At 42.6% G+C, this 22645-nt stretch overlaps 1 protein-coding gene across 1 annotated transcript in view; it reads left to right on the forward strand.

Moving 5' to 3' along the window:
* Positions 1-417: 417 nt before the first annotated feature.
* LOC137374435 (superoxide dismutase [Cu-Zn]-like) overlaps positions 418-22645 on the forward strand; it is a 102050-nt gene continuing 79822 nt past the window's right edge. Inside the window, exons 1-2 of the mRNA XM_068040546.1 lie at positions 418-518; positions 2520-2616. Of these exons, the coding sequence (XP_067896647.1) occupies positions 444-518; positions 2520-2616 (172 nt within the window). The 5' untranslated portion in view covers positions 418-443. The remainder of the gene's footprint in view (positions 519-2519; positions 2617-22645) is intronic.

Below are 22645 nucleotides of genomic sequence, written 5' to 3' on the forward strand. Positions count from 1 at the left end.
TGGTGTCGACCAAGCACGAGTGAGGTATCGTGGAGAAAAATGAGCCGGGAGATGGCGGGAAACTAGAGAAAGACAGACGTTATTTTCCTAATATATCGTAACCGGCCTTTTCTCTTTACAGATTCTGACTACCTTTTATTCATTTTGCGGCAGTTTATTTCACGTTTTCAATTTTTCCTTGAAATTGTGTTTTTTTTAACAGTGGCCAATGCCGGACTATCTTAATTCAATAATATATCAACGATTATTGTTGTCTACAGAGCTCTAAATTTTAACAATTTAATGGGACGTCAATAATTTCAGCTTTGAAGTGCAAACTTCCCCCGTGGTCAGTTAGCCATTGAAGCCAAGCTGCGCATGCGCGACTGGAGCGCTTGCAATGCGGCTGCGCAGTCAGTTGGCTGCCAGTCTGACCGTTGTACCGGCAGTGGAATCGGGAAACTATGGAGGTTACGAAGGCCATTTGCGTCCTGAAGGGTCCCGGTTCCGTCGCTGGAACAATTAGTTTGAAAGCAGGAGTGAGTGATATTTATTTCAAACCTGAGCCAATAAAACATTTGGTTTTCGGAGCCAGGTGGCGGTTAGTTGCAGCTGGCACGTGCTCCGGTTTCGAATGACGCGCGTGTTGGTAGCGGAACAAATGTCAATTTCTGATTAAAAGCGAAAAACAATATTCATGTTCCTCCTCCACCTGGGTCCGCTCCTTGTGTTAACGGTGCAGAATGTTTAATACGAGCTCACAGGTGCCTCAACTCTGCAAACAAACCAGATACTTGCACAAGATGCTGCCCACAATGGGTGTGTGGGAGCTCGGCAGTTACTGAATGTGGTGGCACCAAATGCATTACTCTCCTGGTCCGGAACAGGGCACTTGCCCCACAGTGTGAGGGGGTGAGTGATTGAGTGTGAAGGAAACTATTTAAAGGTCGTGAAACACGAGTGTGGAGTGTGAATGTGTGTGCAGTGAGGGAGACCATGTGGCGGTTGTCCGGCCTCGCGCTCTCACTAACGGTCGCTATGACTCGGGCTGGGGGCGGGAATACCGGGAGTTGTTTCCAGCACCTGCTGATGATTGCCTGGTCTACACTTGGATCCACATGAGCAGAAACCAAGTTATTCAGGGTGATAATTTTATACGTTTTTTGCTTCTTGCCAGCCACATTATGGTAGTAGCCATCCTCGATGGGATGTGTCTTCATAGTTTTTTTTATAGTCAAAATTCTCGATGTCTTTCATTCGCAGGACTTCATTACTGGAAAACTTGTATCTGAAAAATGCTTAATGTTTGCTAATACATTTAGAAAATGCTTGGAATGCGCCCCAGATCAACCAAAGCAAACGACAGGTCGACACGTCTAGTGACACCTGCCTGGTTCGGAGTGGTTTCTAATCGGAACCCTGTTAAGCCACTTGGTATTACGTTTCAAATATGCATCCTTAATCAGGACTGGTGTTTTGATGAAACATGCACATCTGAAATGCCATAATCTGCCTTATCTCTGTGTAAATTACTGTTGTTCCAAAGGACCGTAGGCATCTCTCCTCAGTAGGGAGAGCTGATAATTCACAACTTGAGGGTCACCAAACAACAAGCGTGGGGCAAAGTGAGAATGCAGGCTACTATGATCAATTACAGCAGGTAGAGGAATCGAAGAGGCTGTGAAGAAGGCATATGGGGTGTTAGCGTTCATTAGCAGAGGGATTGAATTTAAGAGCCGTGAGGTGATGATGCAGCTGTACAGGACCTTGGTAAGGCCTCATTTGGAGTACTGTGTGCAGTTCTGGTCGCCTCATTTTAGGAAGGATGTGGAAGCCTTGGAGAGGGTGCAGAGGAGATTTACCAGGATGTTGCCTGGAATGGAGAATAAGTCTTACGAGGAAAGGCTGAACATTCTAGGCCTCTTCTCATTAGAAAGGAGAAGGATGAGGGGTGACATGATAGAGGTTTATAAGATGATCAGGGGAATAGATAGGGTAGACAGTCAGAAACTTTTTCCCCGGGTGGAGCAAAGCGTTACAAGGGGTCATAAATTTAAGGTGAAGGGTGGGAGATATAAGGGGGATGTCAGGGGAAGGTTCTTTACCCAGAGAGTGGTCGAGGCATGGAATGCCTTGCCCGGGGAAGTTGTTGAGTCAGAAACTTTAGGGACTTTCAAAAGGCTTTTGGATAGGTATATGGATAAAGGCGAATGATGGGGTATAGATTAAATTGTCCTTGACAGAGGACAAAGGATTGGCACAACATTGTGGGCCGAAGGGCCTGTTCTGTGCTGTATGTTCTATGTTCTATGTTCTATGAACCTGTGATATAAGCAACTTTCTGCATCATACTCTAGCCAACTGAGCTAACTGACCCTCCAGCTTTATAAACGCTGCTGTGCAAATACTGAGTCACTTGCTGTGCCTTTTCAATTTTTATTTCAAGATTCCAGCATTTGCTGTTTTTGAAATGTTGGAATGTTTAATCTTGGAACTGGAAGAAGCACACCTAACAACTTGCATATGTACTTATCTTGTAGGAAGGTGGACATACGACTACCGTAACCGGAGAAATTTCCGGATTGACTCCTGGAAAACATGGGTTTCAAGTGCACACTTTTGGAGATATTTCTAAGGGTATGGATAGTTACTTGTAAGTTTTAATTCGACGAGTCTGGTTATCTCAGTATTTAAAGGAACGAGGGAAAAGATATTGTGCCGGAAATTACTGGGAAGTCATTTGTGAAATATCCAGCACTTTGCAGAGTAAAAAATGTCATGAGTTGCAATTCTCTGCAAATTGCTGGCTGAATTGCGCCGCTCCTCCATTGACCTCACCAAAGTCGTTAAACGTTGGGGCTCCCCATTGAATTTAATGGCGATTGCGAAATTGCGCTTATAACATAAATTATTCCTGTAGCAGACATTAAGGGCTGATACCGAATGTAGATTTATTGTCCTGACATGATACACAACCTTGCTCAATAAAGGGACAAATGAAGCTGTGGGGTCTCATTCCAGGAGGTAGTGAATTGTTCTTAGAGGATTTCTATTTTCTTTATCTGTCTTGGCAGTCTTTTCTGTGCCAGTCTTGCCATCCACACTCCTGTTAGTGTTGGACGGTAATAATGTTCAGGATGAAAAGCTGTTATGCCCAGAAGACAGTCTTTCAATCAAATGTAAATTAGATTTCTTTCAGAAAATAACATTTTGAAACACTATATATGAGTAATTTGAGACACGATGTGCTTATCTTGCAAATTTCCTACAATACAAGTTCATGATTCAGTATTAATTTCCTTAGGATATTTTCCTCTATTGTAAATATTGACGCAAAGCAATTATTCAACATGTCCGCCATTATTTCATTTACAATATTACTGTGATCAGTTTTCAAGGGGCCCACAATGCTCCTGACCACCCTCTTTTTCCTCACATTTTAGGTAGATTTTGATTTCCCTTGTAAGTTTCTTCTTGTATTCCTTTTTATAGCTCTTACTGTCTGTTTTGTCACTTTTTATTCTTTGTATCAATCCCATTTGTCTTTTTTTGTAAGCTTTTTCTTTTTTTTGATGTTGTCCATTACCTGTTTTGGCTGTTTTTTGGCGAGTAGAGCTCTTGTCCCCTTGGGAGTATAAACTCATCTTGTATCACATTAAGTTCTTTTTGAATATCTCCCACTGATCTTCTATCAGTTTACCCATTAAAAAATTTGTCCCTTTTACTGTGGACAGTCTGTGTCTCATCCTGTTGAATTCAGCCTTAAGCTAAATTTAGTATCTTAGTAGCTGTATTGGTGTTTCTCTCTTTCAAACATAATATTGATCTCGATCATACTATGATTGCTACAGGATAAATGTTAATCCACTGTTAGGCGAAAGCTGGCTCATTACTCATTATTGAATTTAATATGGCTTGCCCCCTTGTTGGTTCTAGGATATATTGTTGCAAAGAACTATCCTGAACACACAAGAAATTCGCTACCTTTCTGACATGAGCTAATCTGTTTATCCTAATCTATATGAAAGTTTAAACCCCTCCTCCTGCCAATTAAGACCACACTGCCTCTGCCTATGTTTAATTTCTGCACTTATGTATTCTGCCATTTCACAGCTGCTACTAGGGGAGCTGTACAGCTCCCAACACAGGTTAAATCCTGTTTACCAGACCATTCTCCTCCAACATCTCTACCCTGTCATTCATCTATGTGAGACTGCCCTCATTTGGTTCCAATCTTATTTATCCATATATAGTCAGAGAATGACCTGCAATGGCTTCTCTTTCTGCTCCTCGACCACTGCTTCTGGAGATCGAAAGGATCTATCCCTGGCCCCTTCCTATTTCTCTTCTGCATGCAGTCCCCTCGGCGAATTCATCTGAAAATGCATCAGGTTCATAATATATGGTGATGATGCCCAGCTGTACCTTTCCACCACCTCCTTCCTTGACCCCGCCACTGTCTGATTTGTCATGCTGCTTGTCTGACTTCCAATCCTGGATGAGCATAAATTCCTTCCAACTAAGTATCAAGACCGATGTCATTATCTTCAGTCTCCCCTCAAAATTTGTTCCCTAGCCACTGACTCCATTCCTAACCCTGCTTGCTTTCACTTGAGGCTGAACCAGACCATTTGCAACCTTGGCGTCCTGTTTAACCCTGTAATGAGTTTTTGACTATCCACTCCATTACCAAACAACCTACTTCCATTTCCGTAACATTGTCCGCCTGCGCTCCTGCCTCAGCTAATCTCCTCCTGAAACCCTCATTCATGCCTTTGTTACCTCTAGATTTGACTTGTCCCATGCTCTCCTGGCTGGCCTCCCACCTTTTATCCTCCATAAACTTGAACTCATGCAAAACTCGGCTACCCGTATCCTAGCACGTACCGTGTACCTTTCACCCATCACTTCTGTGCTTACTGACCTACATTTTTTTATTCATTCGTGGTATGTGAGGATAACTGGCAAGGCCAGCATTTATTGCCCATCCTTAATTGCCCTTGAGAAGGTGGTGGTGAGCTGCCTTCTTGAACCGCTGCAGTCCATGTGGTGCGGGTACACCAACAGTGCTATTAGGGAGGGAGTTCTGGGTATTTGACCCAATGACAATGATTGAGCGACAATATATTCCAAGTTGGGATGATGTGAAATTTGGAGAGGAACTTTCAGGCAGTGATGTTCCCATCGGCCTGCTGCCCTTGTTCTAGGTAGTGGAGGTTGCAAGTTTGGAAGGGGCTGTTGAAGGAGCTGTGACAAATTGCATCTTGTAGATGGTACACACTGCAGCCATGGTGCGCCTGTGGTGGAGTGAATGAATGTTTAAGGTGTTGGATGTGGTGTCAGTCATGTGGGCTGCTTTGTCCTGGATGGTGTTGAGCTTTTTGAATGTTGGAGGTGCATTCATTAAGGCAAGTGGAGAGTATTCCATCACACTCCTGCCTTGATGGTGGACAGGCTTTGGGGAGTCAGGAGGAGAGTTACTTGCTGCAGAATTCCCAGCCTCTGACCTGCTATTGTAGCCGCAGTATTTATATGGCTGGAGCAGTTAAGTTTCTGGTCAATGGGTGACCCCAAGGGTGTTGGTGAGGGATTCAGTGATGGGAATGCCTTTGAATGTCAAGGGGAGATGTTTAGAATCTCTTGTTGGAGATGATCATTGCCTTGCATTTGTGTGGCACGAATATTACTTTCCACTTATCAGCCCAAGCCTGAATGTTGTCCAGGCCTTGCTGCATGTGGGCATGGACTGAGGAGTGTCTTTATGTGAGGCATCTCAAATGGTACTGAACACAGTGCAGTCAGCAGTGAACATCCCTACTTCTGACCTTGTGATGGAGGGAAGGTCATTGATGACGCAGTTGAAGATGGTTGGGCCTCGGACGCTACCCTGATGAACTCCTGTAGTGATGTCCTGGAGTTGAGAGATTGACCTCCAATAACCACAACATCTTCTTTTGTGCTGATATGACAACAACCAGTAGAGATTTTTCCCCTGATTCCCGTTGACTTCAGTTTTACTAAGGCTCCTTGATGCCACACTCGGTCAAATGCTGCCTTAAGTCAAGGGCAGTCACTCTCACCTCACCTCTTGAACTCTGCTCTTTGCTTGGTTTAAGGTTGTAATGAGATCTGGAGACTAGTGGTCCTGTTGGAACCCAGACTGACGATCAGTGAGCAGGTTATTCTGAGTAAATGCCGCTTGATAGGACTGTCAATGACACCTTCAGTCACTGATGGTTAAGAGGCTGATGGGGTGGTAATTGGCTGGATTGGATTTGTCCTGCTTTTTGTGGACAGGACATACTTAGGCAATTTTCCACATTGTCGGTAGATGCCAGTGTTGTAACTACCGGAACAGCTTATCTGGGGGCATGGTTAATTCTGGAGCAGAAGTCTTCATTACCACAGCCAGACTGTTGTCAAGGCCCATAGCCTTTGCTGTATCCCATGCCTTCAGCTGTTTCTTGATGTCACATGGAGCGAATCGAATTGGCTGAAGACTGGCATCTGTGATGCTGGGGACTTCAGAAGGAGGCCGAGATGTATCATCCACTTGACACTGCTGACTGAAGATGGTTGCAAATGCTTCATCCTTGTCTTTTGCACTAATTTGCTGGTTTCTGCCATCATTGAAAATGGGAAAGATTGTGGAGGTTTTTCCTCCGATTAGTTATTTAATTGTCCACCACCATTCACAACTGGATTTGGCAGGACTGCAGGGCCTTGATCTGATTCGTTGTTTGTGAGATTGCTTAGCTCTGTCTGTAGCATGCTGCTTCTGCTCTTTAGCATGTATGTAAACCTGTTTTGTAGCTTCATCATGTTGGCACTTCATTTTTAAGTCTGCCTTGTGCTGCTCGTGCATGCTCTCCTGCACTCATTGAACCAAAGTTGGTCCCCTGGGTTGATGGTAATGCTAATATGAGGGCCCGGTTTTGAGCTGCTCAATCTGTTCTGAATCCATCCCATTTAGCGTGGTATTAGTGTTGCATAACACAATGGAGTGCAGAGGAAAATGGGACTTTGTCTCTACAAGGACTGTGTGGTGGTCACTTGAGCCACTACTGCCATGGACAGATGCATCCGCGACAAGTAGATTGGTCAGGACCAGGTCAAGTATGTTTTTCCCTCTTGTTAGTTCTCTTACCATCTGCCGCAGACCCAGTTTGCTTCCTGGTCCCACACTGTCTGAATTCTAAAAAAATCTCCATATCATTCTCACATCCCTCCCTGGCCTTGCTCCTTCCTATCAGCATGTCTGAAGAGCCCTTGGACATCTTTGGCACTAAGATTGACACCCTTTGATCAGCTGCCTCTGCCACTTCCTTTCCTTCCCCCAGCCCACTCGGCTGAACTTCTTCTTAAGCTACCCCTGCCCTCACATCATTCTTTAGTTTCTCTCCTATCTCCCTTGATGCCCTCTTTGTGCTCATCTTGTGCATGAGACCCACCTCATGCTTCCTTGATCCATTCCCATTAATCCACTACCACTGAACTTCCCTTCTTGGCTCCAATGTTAGCTGATATTATTAATGGTTCTCTCCTTTCAGGGACTGTCCCTCTCTCCGTCAAATCTGCCATTATCACGCCTCTTGTCAATAATAAAAAACTTTTGACCTCACCATCCTTGCACACTACTGTCCATCTTCAACCTACCTTTGCTCTCCAAAGTCCTTGAATATGCTGTCTCCTCCCATATCCTTGCCTATCTTTCCAGGAACTCCATGTTGGAAACCTTCCAATCATGTTTCTGACCCTGGAACAGTACCAAAATGGCTCTCATCAAAGTCACAAATGGCATCCTGTGTGACTGTGACAAAGGTAAATGATCCCTTCACATCCTTCTTGACTTGACTGCAGCCTTTGACATGGTTGACCATATCCTCCTCCAGTGCCTCTCCACAGTTATCCAGCTGAGTGGGACTGCACTCTCCTGGTTCTGTGCTTACCTAGCCAATCGTGTCGTCTTTTCCGCTCCTGCTCCGTTACCTCTGGTGTTCCCCAAGGATCTCTCGTTGGCCTCCCTCTATTTCTCATTTACATGCTGCCCCTTGGCGCCATTATCCGAAAGCACAGCGTTAGTTTTCATATTTTCGCTGATAATACCCAGCTCTACCTCACCACCACCTTTCTCAACTCCTCCACTCTTCCTAAATTATTAGTACTGATGAGCAGAAATTCCTTCCAATTAAATATGGGAAGACCTTGCCTTCGGTCCCTGCTACAAACTCCCTAGCCACTGACTCCATTTCTCTCCATATCAACTGTCTGAGGCTGAACTAGACTGCTTGTAATGTTAGTGTCATATTTGACCTCGATGAACTTAGGATCACTTATCTGCAGCATCACTCATAGCCTATTTCTACCTCTGTAACACTGCCTGGCTTTTTCTCTGCATAAGCTTATCTGTGCCTTTGTTACCTCTAGATTAGACTATTCCAAAGCACTCCTGGATGGCCTCCCACATTCTACCCTTTGTAAACTTGAAGTCATTCGAAGCTCTGCTGCCCATGATCTTACTCGCACCTGTTGACTTGGTTTCACACAATGACCACACCGGAGTTTAGTGCAATTCTATTTTTATTCAATTTGGGTGCTCTCGTGAGACAGTTAAATCGATTTTGTACATGTACGAAACTTCACCTTCAATCCACATTAAACACGCTCCACTTGAGTACTCTAAATGCTAGCCTCTTGGCGTAGCTGATGCAAGTCCCTGATTTGTCACTTAAGCAATTCTAACTAAAAGCTCAAATATTACCCGTAACCGGAATGGCTGGCCAGGCACGATATCCGACGGGTGATCCTCCTTTTAACCCTTGGCTCAAAGTCCGTAGTTCTTGTGTGATGGTTGATCTGTACAGTTGTTGCTGAAGAGAGGCTCCGAACCTCCACTTTTATATGGTTTCCTTCAGTATCCAAAATGTTCAAATGTGCCCCTTCTAGTTATGAGGTCATCCGTGGGGCTCATTAACTGTTCTTTGTCACTTATCTGTCTTTAAACAATTTAATGCTGTGTTTTCAGAAGATATCAGTTCTATGCAAAACAGGATAAACTGTTTACCACCTCCATTGTTTTAGTACTTCTCGCCTGTCCCTGAATGGCTGAGTTTGTTATCCTTTGGCTGCAGACATGATGTAAATCGTCCATATTAGGCGTCTGCAGTTATCCACTGATAGATTTACACCTGAACAAGTTCAGACTTGTTTCAGACTGTTGGGTTCGCTTTGCTTGGCCATTCTCCTTTCCAGCATGCTTCAGAAACTTCCCTGACCAGCCATTTTAGGTTACACACCTGATCCCATTCACCTGTCACCCCTGTGTTAGCTGACCTGCATTAGCTCCTGGTTAAGCATCGTCTCAATTTTAAAATTCTCATCTTTGTTTTCAAATTCTTCCATGGCCTCGACCCTCTCTATCTGTAATCTCTTCCAGCTCCACAACCTTCAGATACCTGCGCTCCTCTAACTCTGGCCTGTTTAGAATCCTTGACGTTAATTGCTCCACTATTGGTGGTTCCAGCTGACTAGGTGCTAAGATCTGGAATTCCCCCCCCCTAATCCTCTCTGTATGTCTAACTCTCTTTCCTCCTTTTAAGACGCTTCTTAAAACCTAGCTCTTCGACCAAACTTTTGGCCACCTGCCCTAATATCTCCTAATGTGGCTCGGTGTCATATTTTGCTTTATAAAGCTTCTCTGATGTGCCTTGGGGCATTTTATTATGTTAGAGGCACTATATAAATGCAAGTTATTGTTGTCTACGTAACCTCTTCCAGTCCTACAACCCTCCGAGATCAATGTTCTCTAATTTTGGCTTCTTGCACATTCCCGATTTTAATCACTCCACCATTGGCAGCTGCACCTTTGGGTGCCTGGGCTCTGGAGGTCTGTCCCTAAGCCGCTCCTTAAAACCTAATTTTTTCCCAAGCTTTTGGTCATCGGTCCTGATTTCTCCTTAAATAGCTCAGTGTCAAATGTTGTTTGATAATGCTACTGTGGAGTGTCTTGGGATGTTTTATCATGTTAAAGCCACTATATAAATGTAAGTTGTTTTACAAAATATGTGAAAAAGAGGTGGAGCATGTGCTGTGCAAGCTCCACTAGTTTCTTCCCTTCTGCTGTGGCCTGAACAATAATGTAGCTACAGAGGCATTGAGTGAAAACAGTTTCCATGACACATAGGTCACATCAGATTTGTCCATATGCAGCTAAAAATCTCAACTTTTAGCTTCTAACTCTGCCCCTTTTTTTCATTTTGAATGACCCATGTTTGGAGGCAAATATTTAGTTTAAGGATTGTAAATTTTTTGTGTTACAAATTAGCTGTGCACACTGACGTGTGGAAAAAATCAAATGGGATACACAGTGTGATGGAATTATTTGAACTATTTGGTTTGTTATGTGGTAGTGCTGGTTCTAGATGGCTGAATTTATATAAAATTGAGTTATGTGGTTTATGGCTTATTGCTGTTTTGAAGTGCAACTGTCTGTGTCCAATGCTGTGGAATTCCTAATCAGAATAGTTGAGTTAATAGTGGTTATGAAGTCAACCATGATTCTTTTCCAAGGACTTGCACCATTTTCAAGGCGTTATGCTTTTCAGTTGTGACACAAAGCTGAGGTACCTCTTGGACTTTTAAAATACGAGTAGATCTCTGGAAGAGGTGAAACTGAAGTAGGGAAACAAGAAAATGGTGAATAGTTGTTCCAAACTCAGTTATCCATGTGAAGGGACCTGAGTACTGTCAGGGTTCTGAAGATGTGAAGCTCCCTGAATACTGTTTCTGTAGCTTATAAAGCTCTATTTACTGGTAGAACTGTACCGGTGTTTCTTGGGCCATATTGCACAACTAGCTGCTCGATAATGGAAGCTCCAATTGGGATGTCATCTGGAGGCATATGGTAAGATTCAAATAAGGAGTACGTGACATACATAGCAAATTTAATGCTTCTATACATATGTATTTATATGTAGCATATATTTGAAAAATGTTGTCTCTAAGTGTACTTCCTGTCAGTGCCTATTAACTTACTGTTGTCACATTTTTGTCACACTTTTAGGCAACTTCTTACCATTATAATTTCTGTGCCTACATTTATAATGCATTTCAGCTATTTAAACTTTGGATGCTGCATGATCTGTCCATTGGATTCCCATTACTCTCTCAAAATCCTTTCTGAAATATTTTAGCCTCTTTTTTTTCACTTGGTAGCCAAAAATTTCAATGAGCAAAATAAGGATTTAAACAAAAAAAAATCAGAATATAGAAGACAAATTTTAAAAGCTTTACTGATAAATTTCAAATTGTGTGTTTACAAAAAATGTATGTGTGAAACAGAGAAAAATGAGTGACTGTGTTCAGATTACACACCTGTTGTATCTTTTGTATTCCATCAACCTTAGAAAGTATATTAAACAGAGAGCGACAGGTCAGTGAGGAGTTGAGAGATGGGTCAGAGATATAGGCATTAGAGAGGGGGTTGCAGGAGAGAAATGGAGGGGGTAAGAGAGAAAGATGTTAGTGAGAAAAAACTGGGGGATTACATAGGATATGCAGCACAGAAACAGGCCGTTCAACCCAACCAGTTGGTGTTTATGCTGCACTCGAGCCTCCTTCCGTCTTTCCTTATCTAACTCTATCAGCGTAATCCTCTGTTCCTTTTTCCCTCATGTGGTTATCCAGCCTCCACTTAAATGCACTTAAATACTATTTGCTTCAACCACTCTCTGTTGTAGCAAGTTTTACATTCTCACCACTCTGGATAAAGAACTTTCTTCTGAATTGCCTATTTGATTTCATCTTATCTTATATTAATGGTCTCTAATTTTGCTCTTCCCCACTAGTGGAAACATTGTGCAAGACGCTAACTTATTCAAAACCCACCCACTTACACAGAGTTAAAGTTGGGTTGATTCTCTCTGTTTACTCTATCAAAACCATTCAAAATTTTAAAGATCTCTACTAGGTCACCCCTCAGCCTTCTCTTAAGAGAAGAGACCCAGCCTGTTCATCTTCTCCTGATAGTTACACCCCTGCATTCCTGGTATCATCCTTGAAAATTTTTTTCCACCCTCTCCAGTGCCTTTATATCTTTATAATATGGTGGGTGACCAAAGTTGTATGCAGTACACCAGGTGTGGTCTGGCCAAGTTTCAATACAAATTTAATATAACTTCTTTGCTTTTCAATTTGATCCGTCTAGAAATAAACCCTAGAGCGAGGTTTGCTTTTTATATGGTCTTGTTAAGTGTTCCTGTTAAAATTTAGTTGTTCTTCACAGCTCATTTTTTTCCAATGTGTGACCCTTTTAAATGTCCTTGCATGGCTGCAAACACTTTGTATTGGCTGAGGAGATGTTGGGAAGGGGTTGAAGGGCAAAGTTCGGGGGGAAAAGTTGATGGGAAGAAAAGTTTTTTTGTGTGTCTTTGGCCAAAGTATTTTTTAAAATCTTTTTTCTGTAAAAGACCTCTGCAGAGAAAATGTTTTTTCTTCTTTAACCACGGTGTCTGTGTATGTGTGTGCGTGTGTGTGTGTGTTGGGTATTTAAAAGGAAACTTTCATATTTCAGTCTGTGTGTTAATGCTTTGCATCTTTACTGGATAAGTCTTGTTTTATAATAAACTTATAATTTTGTTGTTTATTAAAGAAACCTGGTTGGTGTATTTTATTCTGGGATCAAGAGTATATGATTGTCCGTATCGGTAACCGGGTAAACATTTAAATATATGTTGGACCTGTGAAGAAATAGAACTTGAGAAAGACGGTACACACCTCCCTCCTTGGTCGTAACATATAATTGGGGGCTCTGTCCGGGATAACCCAAAGCCGATGACGTGCAATTGTAAGTGAGGTAATAATAATTGAAAAGGGGGGAAAAAGGAAAACACCAGGTTTCTTGTGCTTACACTACCAGAATGGCTACTTTTGATGCAAGTGCGTTTCTGCATCAGCGTGGAATAGATTATAGTTCGTTAAAGGCATTATCCATTGGCGAGCTGTTAAGTGTGGTGGAGTACTTGAAAGTACATATTAGATCAAAAACTAGGAGAGGCCAAACAGCTGAAAATTGAAGCAAAAGAGCCGGAGGGGCAAGAGAAATCGGAAAAGGACATGGTAACGCTGGCACAGATTCAGTTAGACATGAAGTTACAGCGAGAATTTCAGGACAGAGAAAGGGACCGAGAAAAAGAAAGGAAAAGGAAGAAAGAAGTAAGAGAGAAAAGGGCAAAAGAGAGAGCATTTCTAAGGGAGCAAGCAGAGAGGCAGGAAAGAGAAGAAAGGAAATTTGAACTTAAAAAGCTGGAACTAAGACAAAAGGATTGCCTTGACTCCAGGGAAAATTCTGGTGAGGAATGATCAGATTCCGGCCCAGTACCCAGTGGAAAGCTGTTTAAATTTATGTAAGCCCTCCTGAAGTTTGAGGTAAGGGACGTAGCGGCATTTTTCATTTCTTTTGAAAAGATAGCTAGACAGATGAAGTGGCCGAAGGAAAGCTGGACACTGCTTATGCAAAGAAGATTGATGGGCAGAGCTCATGAAGTTTATGCATGCTTTCTGAGGAGGCTTCTGCAGATTCTGAGATGGCAAAAAAAGGCTGTTCTGGCTGCTTATGAGTTAGTCCCTGAAGCTTATAGGCAGAACCTCTGGAGACAGCCTGGGCAGACTTGTATGGAATTTGAGAAGGTAAAGCAAACTAACTTTGATCATTGGATGTGGGCACTAGAGGTAGAGGCACGTTTGAGACCCTAAGGGAAATAATTCTACTGGAAGAATTTAAAAATTCACTCCCTCTGTTAGTGAGAACCCATGTAAAGAATCAGAAGGTTTCAACAGCCAGACAGGCAGCGGAAATTGCTGATGATTGCGAGCTTGTTTACAAGCCCAAACCCTTTGTCTGTCACCCCCACAAACCTGAGAAGGATAGAAGGTGGGTGGATGAAAGGAAGGCAAGTAGCCGGGGACAAGAAAGGACAGCTGGGAATGCCCCAGGATCTCCTCCTCAGGCTAGAATGGAAGATGCAGAGGGTGGAAGTGAGGTTTGAAAGCTGAAGTGTTTCAATTGCCACAAGTTGGGATACCTTTGTGCAGAATGCTGAAAGTTGCAGGGTAAACCCATGGTACTGATTGGGGTACACAAGGCTAATGCCGTGAAAGGGGCCCTGACTGAGAGTACAACAGATCAGGCTATAGCTCTGACTGCACCTGAATCCAGAATATGGTACTGCCCAAGTATCACTGGGAAATATTAAGGATAGTACATGAAATTCCTGTGGTGGGACATGTGAGGATCTGGAAGACGCAATCACATGTAAGTTGACATTTTTACTGGCCAGGTCTTTACAAGGACGTGGTGCAGTTTTGTAAAACATGCCATACGTGCCAGATTGTGGGAAAACCGCAACGTACCATAAAACTGGCACCTCACATTCCCATACCAGTTTTTGGGGAAACATTTAGTCGGGTCTTGGTAGACTGTGTGGGACCTTTACCAAAAACAAAAATGGGACACCAATACATACCATCATGGATATGGCTATTTGGTTCCCAGAGGCCGTTCCATTGAGAACAATTTCTGCTAAGCCAGTGACAGAGAAGTTAACCCAGTTCTTCACTAGATATGAATGACCAATTGAGATCCAGTTGGATCAAGGTTCCAATTTTATGTCTAAAGTTTTTCAGGAAGTTATGAATGATCTGGGTATAACACAGTTAAAAGGCTGAAATTTATAGTCCCACCGCTGAGATTGCGGCGGCTCATTTAACTAGCCGTAGTGGACCACCCTCCCCCAACGAACATACGAATTAGGAGCAGGAGTAGGCCACTCGGCTGAACTGATTACTCCACATTTCCACCTACCCCCGATAACCTTCCACCTTCTTGCTTATCAAGAATCTATCTACCTCTGCCTTAAACATATTTAAGGACTCTGCTTCCACTGGCTTTTGAGGAAGAGAATTCCAAAGACTCACTACCCTCAGAGAAAAAAATTCTCCTCATCTCTGTCTTAAATGGGCGACCCCATATTTTTAAACAGTGACCCTTATTTCGAGATTCTCCCACAAGGGGAAAACATCCTTTCCACATCCACCCTGTCAAGACCCCTCAGGATCTTATATGTTTCAATCAAGTCGCCTCTTACTCTTCTAAATTCCATTGGCTACAAGCCTAGCTGTTGTGTCAACCTTTCCTCATAAGACAACCCGCCCATTCCAGGTGTTGTTCTAGTAAACCTCTCTGTACTGCCTCCAACGCATTTACATCCTTCCTTAAATAAGGAGACCAGTACTGTACACAGTACTCCAGATGTGGTCTCACCAATGCCCTGTAGAGCTGAAGCATAACCCCCCTACTTTTGTATTCAATTCCCCTTGCGTTACATTCTATTAGCTTTCTTAATTACGTGCTGTACCTGCATACTAACCTTTTGCGATTCATGCACTTGGATACCCAGATCCCTCTGCATCTCAGAGCTCTGCAATCTCTCACCATTTAGATAGTATGCTTTTTTATTTTTTCTGCCAAAATTTCACACTTTCCCACATTATACTCCATTTGCCAGGTCTTTACCCACTCACTTAACCTATCTATATCCCTTTGTGTCATCAGCAAATTTAGCAATTTCAGTCCCTTCATCTAAGCCATTTATATAAATTGTAAAAAGTTGAGGCCCCAGCATAGATCCCTGTGGCACACCACTCGTTATATCTTGCCAACCAGAAAATGACCCACTTATGCCGACTCTCTGTTTCCTGTTAGCTAGCCAATCATCTATCCATGCCAATATGTTACCCCCTACACCATGAGCTTTTATTTTCTGCAATAACCTTTGATGTGGCACCTTATCAAATGCCCCGATGACGTGGAGGGGGCGGGCTGTCCGTCCACGGCAATGGTGTCAGCTGCCTGTGCGCAGGCACTGGTGCCATTTTTAAAGGGTTTTGAGCCCGAACTTTCGATTTACATATTTAAAAAAATTAATTTAAAATAAGTTATTCTGCCACCTCCTCATTGACAATTAAATTAATTTCTTGCCCTTTCCCCTCAAAACACTTCCCCTCCCCCCAAAGTACATAAATTTTACACTATATCCCTTCCCACCATTCCTTCACCAATGATATTAGTTTGACCCCGTTTTCCCCCCCCCCCACCACACTGAGAGACTTACTTGCTCCCCCCTCCCCACCAGTGCTAATGCTTCATTTCCCCAGATGGGGATTCAAAGGCATGGGAGTGCCAGCCACCGGCACGAATATCGGACCAGGAGAGATGGCAGGGACGTAAAGGTAATTAATGCAGTGATTTAAATGTATTTACATACGTTAATGGCAGTCCCGTTGCCGAGTGGCAGGGGGGCCGCCATGAGGCCTCGCCACTGCCGGCAATATTGGGCTGGGCCCTCATGGCGTCGGGGTGCACGGCGGCCCTCTCCCGGAAGCATTTTCCAGGACCCCGCCATGCCCCCAGACCTCGGGGTGGGGGGGCGGGGGTCTTTAAAATTCTGCCCAAACTCTCCAGCCTACCACCCACAGGCACAAGGGGCTTTAGAATGGTACCATCAGACCCTCAAAACGTGACCCGGGTTCAGTTCTGGGTACTGCCTGTGTGGAGTTTGCAAGTTCTCCCTGTGTCTGCGTGGGTTTTCGCCGGGTGCTCCGGTTTCCTCCCACCACCAAAAGACTTGCAGGTTGATAGGTAAATTGGCCATTATAAAATGCACCTAGTATAGGTAGGTGGTAGGAGAATATAGGGACAGGTGGGGATGTGATAGGAATATGGGATTAGTGTAGGATTAGTATAAATGGGTGGTTGATGGTCGGCACAGACTCGGTGGGCCAAAGGGCCTGTTTCAGTGCTGTATCTCTAAATAAAATAAATAAATATCCCCATGATTGGGATAAACGGTTGGAATATCTTTTGTTTGCCACCAGGGATTCACCTAATGAGTCTACTGGTTTTAGTCCTTTTGAATTAATTTATGCACATGAGGTAAGAGGTCCTCTAAAACTAATTAAAGAAAGATTTTTAGAATGGAGGGAAGAATCTTCCGTATTAGATTATGTATCCGTGTTCCTGGAACGGCTCACGAGAGCCTGCAAAGTGGTTCAGGAGCACCTGAAAGCTTCCCAAACAACCATGAAGAAATGGGCAGACAAGCATGCTAAGACCGAACATTTCAACCAGGAGATGAAGTTTTAGTATTATTGCCTTCACAGGGTGAACTGCTGAAAGCATGGTTCAGTGGACCATATAGAGTAGTCAAAAGGATTGGTAAAATAAGTTAATTGATTGATACCCCAGATTGCCGGAAAAATAATTGACTGTGTTATATCAATATGTTGAAAGTGGGCTGGATTTTACAGGCCCCCCTGATGTCGGGAGTCATGGTGGGGGGGGCAAGGGGGCCAGAAAATGCCTTTGGGAAAGGTCCGTTACAGGCCTTGATGCTGGAAGGCCCAGCCTGATATTGGCGGGAGCGAGGCCTCTGCCTGCCCTGCCGCCCCTTGGCGAAGGAACCAACATTGAAGTATGCTAATTTAGGTAAATTAATGAATTAAATACTTACTCGCTCCCGCCGTCAGTTCCGGTGCCATATTGGTGGTGGCAGCTGGCACTACCATGCCTTTGGATCTGTTTGGAGATCCGATGCAGGACACTAGTGGGGAGGGGGGGCAGCAGGTAAGTATTTCAGTGCGGGGGGGTGTGTGGTGGGGGTTGAGCAGGGTCAAACTAACCTGATTGGTCTCGGGGAAGGGGAAGATAAAAGTTTATAAACTTTGGGGGGGGGGGGGGGGGGGAAAGGTCAAGTACGCAAGATAGATATTTTGTGGGGGGCAGAGGGCAAGGAATCAAATGTATGGTTGTTGGGTAGGGTGGGAGCGGGTCTAGATCAGCAAATTTTATTTTTTTTCTAAAATTGTCCCTTTAAAATTTAAATTCTGCTGTAGGGCTCGAAGCCCTTTAAAAATGGCGTTGGCGCCTGTGCAATGGTGCCTGATGCTGTTGTCGGGGACGGACCGACCACTCTCTCCACATCATTGGTGGGGGCGGGTCCACCCCGCCATGTAAATGCCCCAGCACTTTCCATAGACTAATGAATCAAGTGGTAGCCAATGTTCCTAACTGTGCGGTTTACCTTGATGATGTGCTGATGTACAGTGACACTTGGAAGGACCACTTGGAACAACGAGAAGCTCAGTTTAGAAAATTACACTCGGCTGATTTGGTGATAAAAGTGAATTAGCGAAAGCGTAGGTAATCTACCTAGGGCGTATAGTAGGGCAAGAACAAGTGTTGCCAAGAACAGCAAATGTACAAGCATTGGTGGAGTTCCCTACCCTTAACACTAAGAGAAATCATGAGGATTTTGGGGATGTGTGGTTTCTACCGTAAGTTTGAACCAAATTTTAGTACTATAGCTGCTCCACTGATGGATTTGCTGCAAAAAAAGAAAGCCAAGGTAGTGTGGTTAGAAGAGTGCCAAGCATCTTTTGAGAGGCTGAAAGCCATTTTGCTCAATGAACCATGTTGGCTGCTCCAAATTTCACTCAGCCCTTCAAAGTAACAATTGATGCTGGTGACCTGGGGGTTGATACAGTCCTGTTACAAGATGATGAATCGGACATAGAAAGGCCAGTGGGATACTTTTCCAAAAAGCTCAATTGACACCAAAAGAGATACTCAACAGTGGAAAAAGAAACCCTGGGCTTATTACTAGCTGTCAAGTATTTTGAAGTCTATGTCTGCCATGACTACAGAAAAACACTGATATATACTGATAATAATCCCCTAGCCTTTGTGGAAAAATTCAAAAACCAGAATGCCAGAATATTTTGATGGAGTTTACTATTACAACCTTATCACTTAAAGATTATCCACATTGCAGGGAAAAATAATGTAATTGCTGATGCTTTGCCTAGAATTTAACCTTGCTTTGAGTTACCTAAGTGCAACGATGGTACAAAAGTGCATGAGAATGAGTGTGTAAATGTGTTTTAATATTTTTCATCTTCTGTTTTTTCCACACTTTGAATGAAACGCATTTAAAAATGGCATTTCATTCCTCCAAGGATGGTGGATTTATGAAAGTGCTTCTATTTAAAAAAAAAAATTTTTTTTGAGGACTCTTAAAATTATGGACATTGGTTCATTTGGAAATCTGAAAAGATTCCATGGATTGTTTTTTAAACAAGGGTCACTGGGAGGTTTTGTTTCAAAACAAACCTTTACTAGATGTCACATGCTTTAAGCTAAATAAACAGCTTTGGTGACTCCTGAGAGTTGTTTACAGAGAAGTGACATGTCAGGATTTATGGTGCTCAAGAGTGGGCTTCATTTTTGAATACTGTTTTGAGTCAGTTGGGGTTGTAGCCTGCTGAAAGAAACACTCCGCTCATCTTTCCTCCACCTCTCTGAGACTCTGGAAAATCCAGTGTGTGAGAGGTAAAACCCATGATGCCACATTTCTCCTGAAGCTCCTGGAAAGCCTGCCAGATTAATTCTCGCGCTGCCTGAAAAGAACTGCTCCATAAAAGATGCCAGTGGCCCGTCTATGTGTACACGGACACCAGACTGTATGCCATTTGGGACACAGCATATCTCATCCTTTTTCTTCAAGAATTAACAAGTATTTGGCCAAAGTACTTTTTTTGTCTTTTTTCTGTAAAAGACTGCTGCAGAGAAAATTTCTTTAATGACTGTGTGTTTATGTGTTGGGTATTTAAAAGGGAACTTCCATATTTCAATCTATGTTAAATGCTTTGCATCTTTACTAGATAAGTCATGTTTTGTAATAAAATGATAATTTAGTTGTTAATTAAAGAACCCTGGTTGGCGTATTTTATTCTGGGATAAAGAGTAGAGTATATGATTGACCGCATCGATAACTGGGTAAACATTTAAATATATGTTGTGACCTGTGGAGAAGTGGAACTGGAGAAAGACAGTGCACTCCTCCTGCCTCAATTGTAACACAATTCTATGCCCATTCTGCAAGTTTGTCAATATGTTGTAATTTGTTGCAGCCCTTCTCAGTATTGACTATCTTCCCCACTCTCTTCCCCCCCCCCCCCTTAACATTCCCCACCCCCCAATTTGGTGTCATCTGCAAATTTAGAAGTTGTGTTTTTGATTGCAAAGTCTAAATCATTAACATAAATTGTGAATGACAGTGGTCCCAGCATTGATCCTTGCGGAACACCACTTTCTACCTTCTGCCAATCTGAGTATCTATCCTTTACCCCTTACCCCTACTCTACTTTGTCTTGAAACCAACTAGCTGTACATTCTGCTACTTATTTTGACTCTGCATTTTCTGACTTTATTCAGTAGTCTATTATGTGGTACCATATTGAAGACCTTTTGAAAATCTAGATACATTACATTTACTGCATTACCCTTATCTACTCTCTTTGTTACCTTTTCAAAAAAATTCAATGAAGTTGACCAAGCAAGACTTTTCCTTTTGAAATCCATGCCGACTTATTCATCATTGTATTTTTGGTTTCTAGATGTTCTCCTATTCTCTCTTTCAGGAGGGATTCCATTATTTTTCCAACCACTGATGTTAAACTGACTGATCTATCATTACCTGGTCATGTTCTATCTCCCTTCTTAAATATAGGTATGACATTAGCTATCTTGTCAGTCTTCTGGGCACTACACCTTACACAGACGAATTATTAAAAATGTGTATTAATGTTTCTGCTATCTCTTCCCTAGATTTTTTTCAAAATGCGTGGATGTAATCTGTTCAGACCAGGGGTTTTATCCTCATTGAGTTTGATCAGTTTATTTAATATTTCAGCTCTTTTTATTTTAAATGGAGTTATCTCATTTCTAATCTTATCTTAAGTCATGTTCACCTGTCCTGTTGCCCTGGTAAATATTGAAGCAAAGTAATTATTTAATTTTCTGCCATTTCTCTATCATTGCTTGTGATATATTATCCTGTCCAATAAGTGGCCCTATTCCTATCGCATCTTTTCTTTTTTAAATTGTGCTTGTAATTTTTTTTTTGTTACTTGATAATTTAATTTCATAGTTCCTGTTTGTTCATTTTTGACTTCTCTTCTAATTTGCTTGTATGCTCCCTTTTCGTGCTTTCCCCTGCTGTCCATGGTGACGCATTTGTGTTTTTTTTTAGCAGAATATATTTTTCCTGGACTCGAACAGTGTTTTAAATGTTTCCTATTGATTTTCTACATCATTGTTTGTCGATATTGTTCATTTTATTTTCCCAAGTTCTATTTTCAGTTCCTCAAAATCGGCTTTTCTTCAATCTATTGCCCTGGTCTTTGTCATACTTATTTCTTCTTTATTGCTATCCTAAAGCATATAATATGGTTGCTAAGCCTAGATATTCTGCTACTTTACTACTTTTATCTGCTCTGGCTCATTCCCCATTATTAGATCCAATAGTGAATCCTCCCTTGTTGGGTTTCCTATATATTCATTTCGAAAGGAGTCTTATACACATTGTAGCAACTCCATTCCCTTATCCCTTTTACCTACCTCTTCTGGCAATTAATGTCAGGGTAGTTGAAATCCCTCCCCCCACAACGATTATTCTATATTTTTCACTCAGTTCGATAACCTGTCTGCATATTTCTTCCTCCACTACCTTCCACTATTAGGGCTGCAGAATTATCTTTTATCTCTATCCATATAGATTCTATTTCTGTCTTGCTGATAGCTGCATTACTTTTTTCTACTGCCATTATGTTTTCTCTAATAAGTACAGTTATTCCATCTTTGCTTTTTCCCTCTATCTTTCCTAAAATGTTAGACCCTGCCATGTTTAATTCCCAATCTTAATTTTTCTGTTGCCATGTCTCATTCAAACCTCCTATGCCTGGTCCCTTACAATGTATTATTGCCTCCAGTTCCCCTGTTTTATTACCAACACTGTTTATTGCTGTGTAGTCAGTTTAACTCGTTTTTAAAAGCAGATCCTCTTACTTTTTAAATTATCTTTTTACACTCCTGTTCCAGAATTCTGTTTATCCCCTGGCTATTAAGTCCTCACTTAGTTTATTTTTTTCCTGGTAGTATTTGGGCTGATTTTATTTCCTGGACATCCCTAGTACCATCTTCCTAGTTTAAATCCTTGCCACCTCCCTATTTACCCTTTCCACTAGGTCACATGTCTCATCCTGGTTCAGGTGAAGTAAATTCCCTCGGGGTACAGCTCCTTCCTTTTCCAGTACTGGTGCCAATGTCCCATGAAAAGGAACCCCTCTTTCCCACACCAGCTGTTTATAACCATGTGTTAAATCTCCAGATCTGACTGTTTCTATGGCAATTTGCCCTTGGCTTGGGCAATAATTCAGAGATCATTATTCTCGAGGAACTGCTTTTTAATTTAGCTCCTAACTCCTGATATTCCCTCAGCAGGGCCTCCGCCCTGTTTCTATCTATGTCATTTGTTCTAACATGGACCATGATAACTGGATTATCCTCCTCCCTTTCAAAATTCCTCTCCAGCTGCCAAGAGGTATCCCTTACACTGGCACCCGGTAGCAACACTCCCTATGGGATTCTTGTTCATGGCTGCAGAGGACTCTGTCTATTTCTCTAATTATAGGATCCCCTATCACTACCACAATTCTGTTCTGCTCTCTTCTCTCTCCCCCCCTGCTGGGCAGTCTACTGAGCCACACTGCC

Source organism: Heterodontus francisci, chromosome 10, assembly GCF_036365525.1.
Source record: "Heterodontus francisci isolate sHetFra1 chromosome 10, sHetFra1.hap1, whole genome shotgun sequence".
In the NCBI taxonomy this organism is placed as follows: Eukaryota; Metazoa; Chordata; class Chondrichthyes; order Heterodontiformes; family Heterodontidae; genus Heterodontus; species Heterodontus francisci.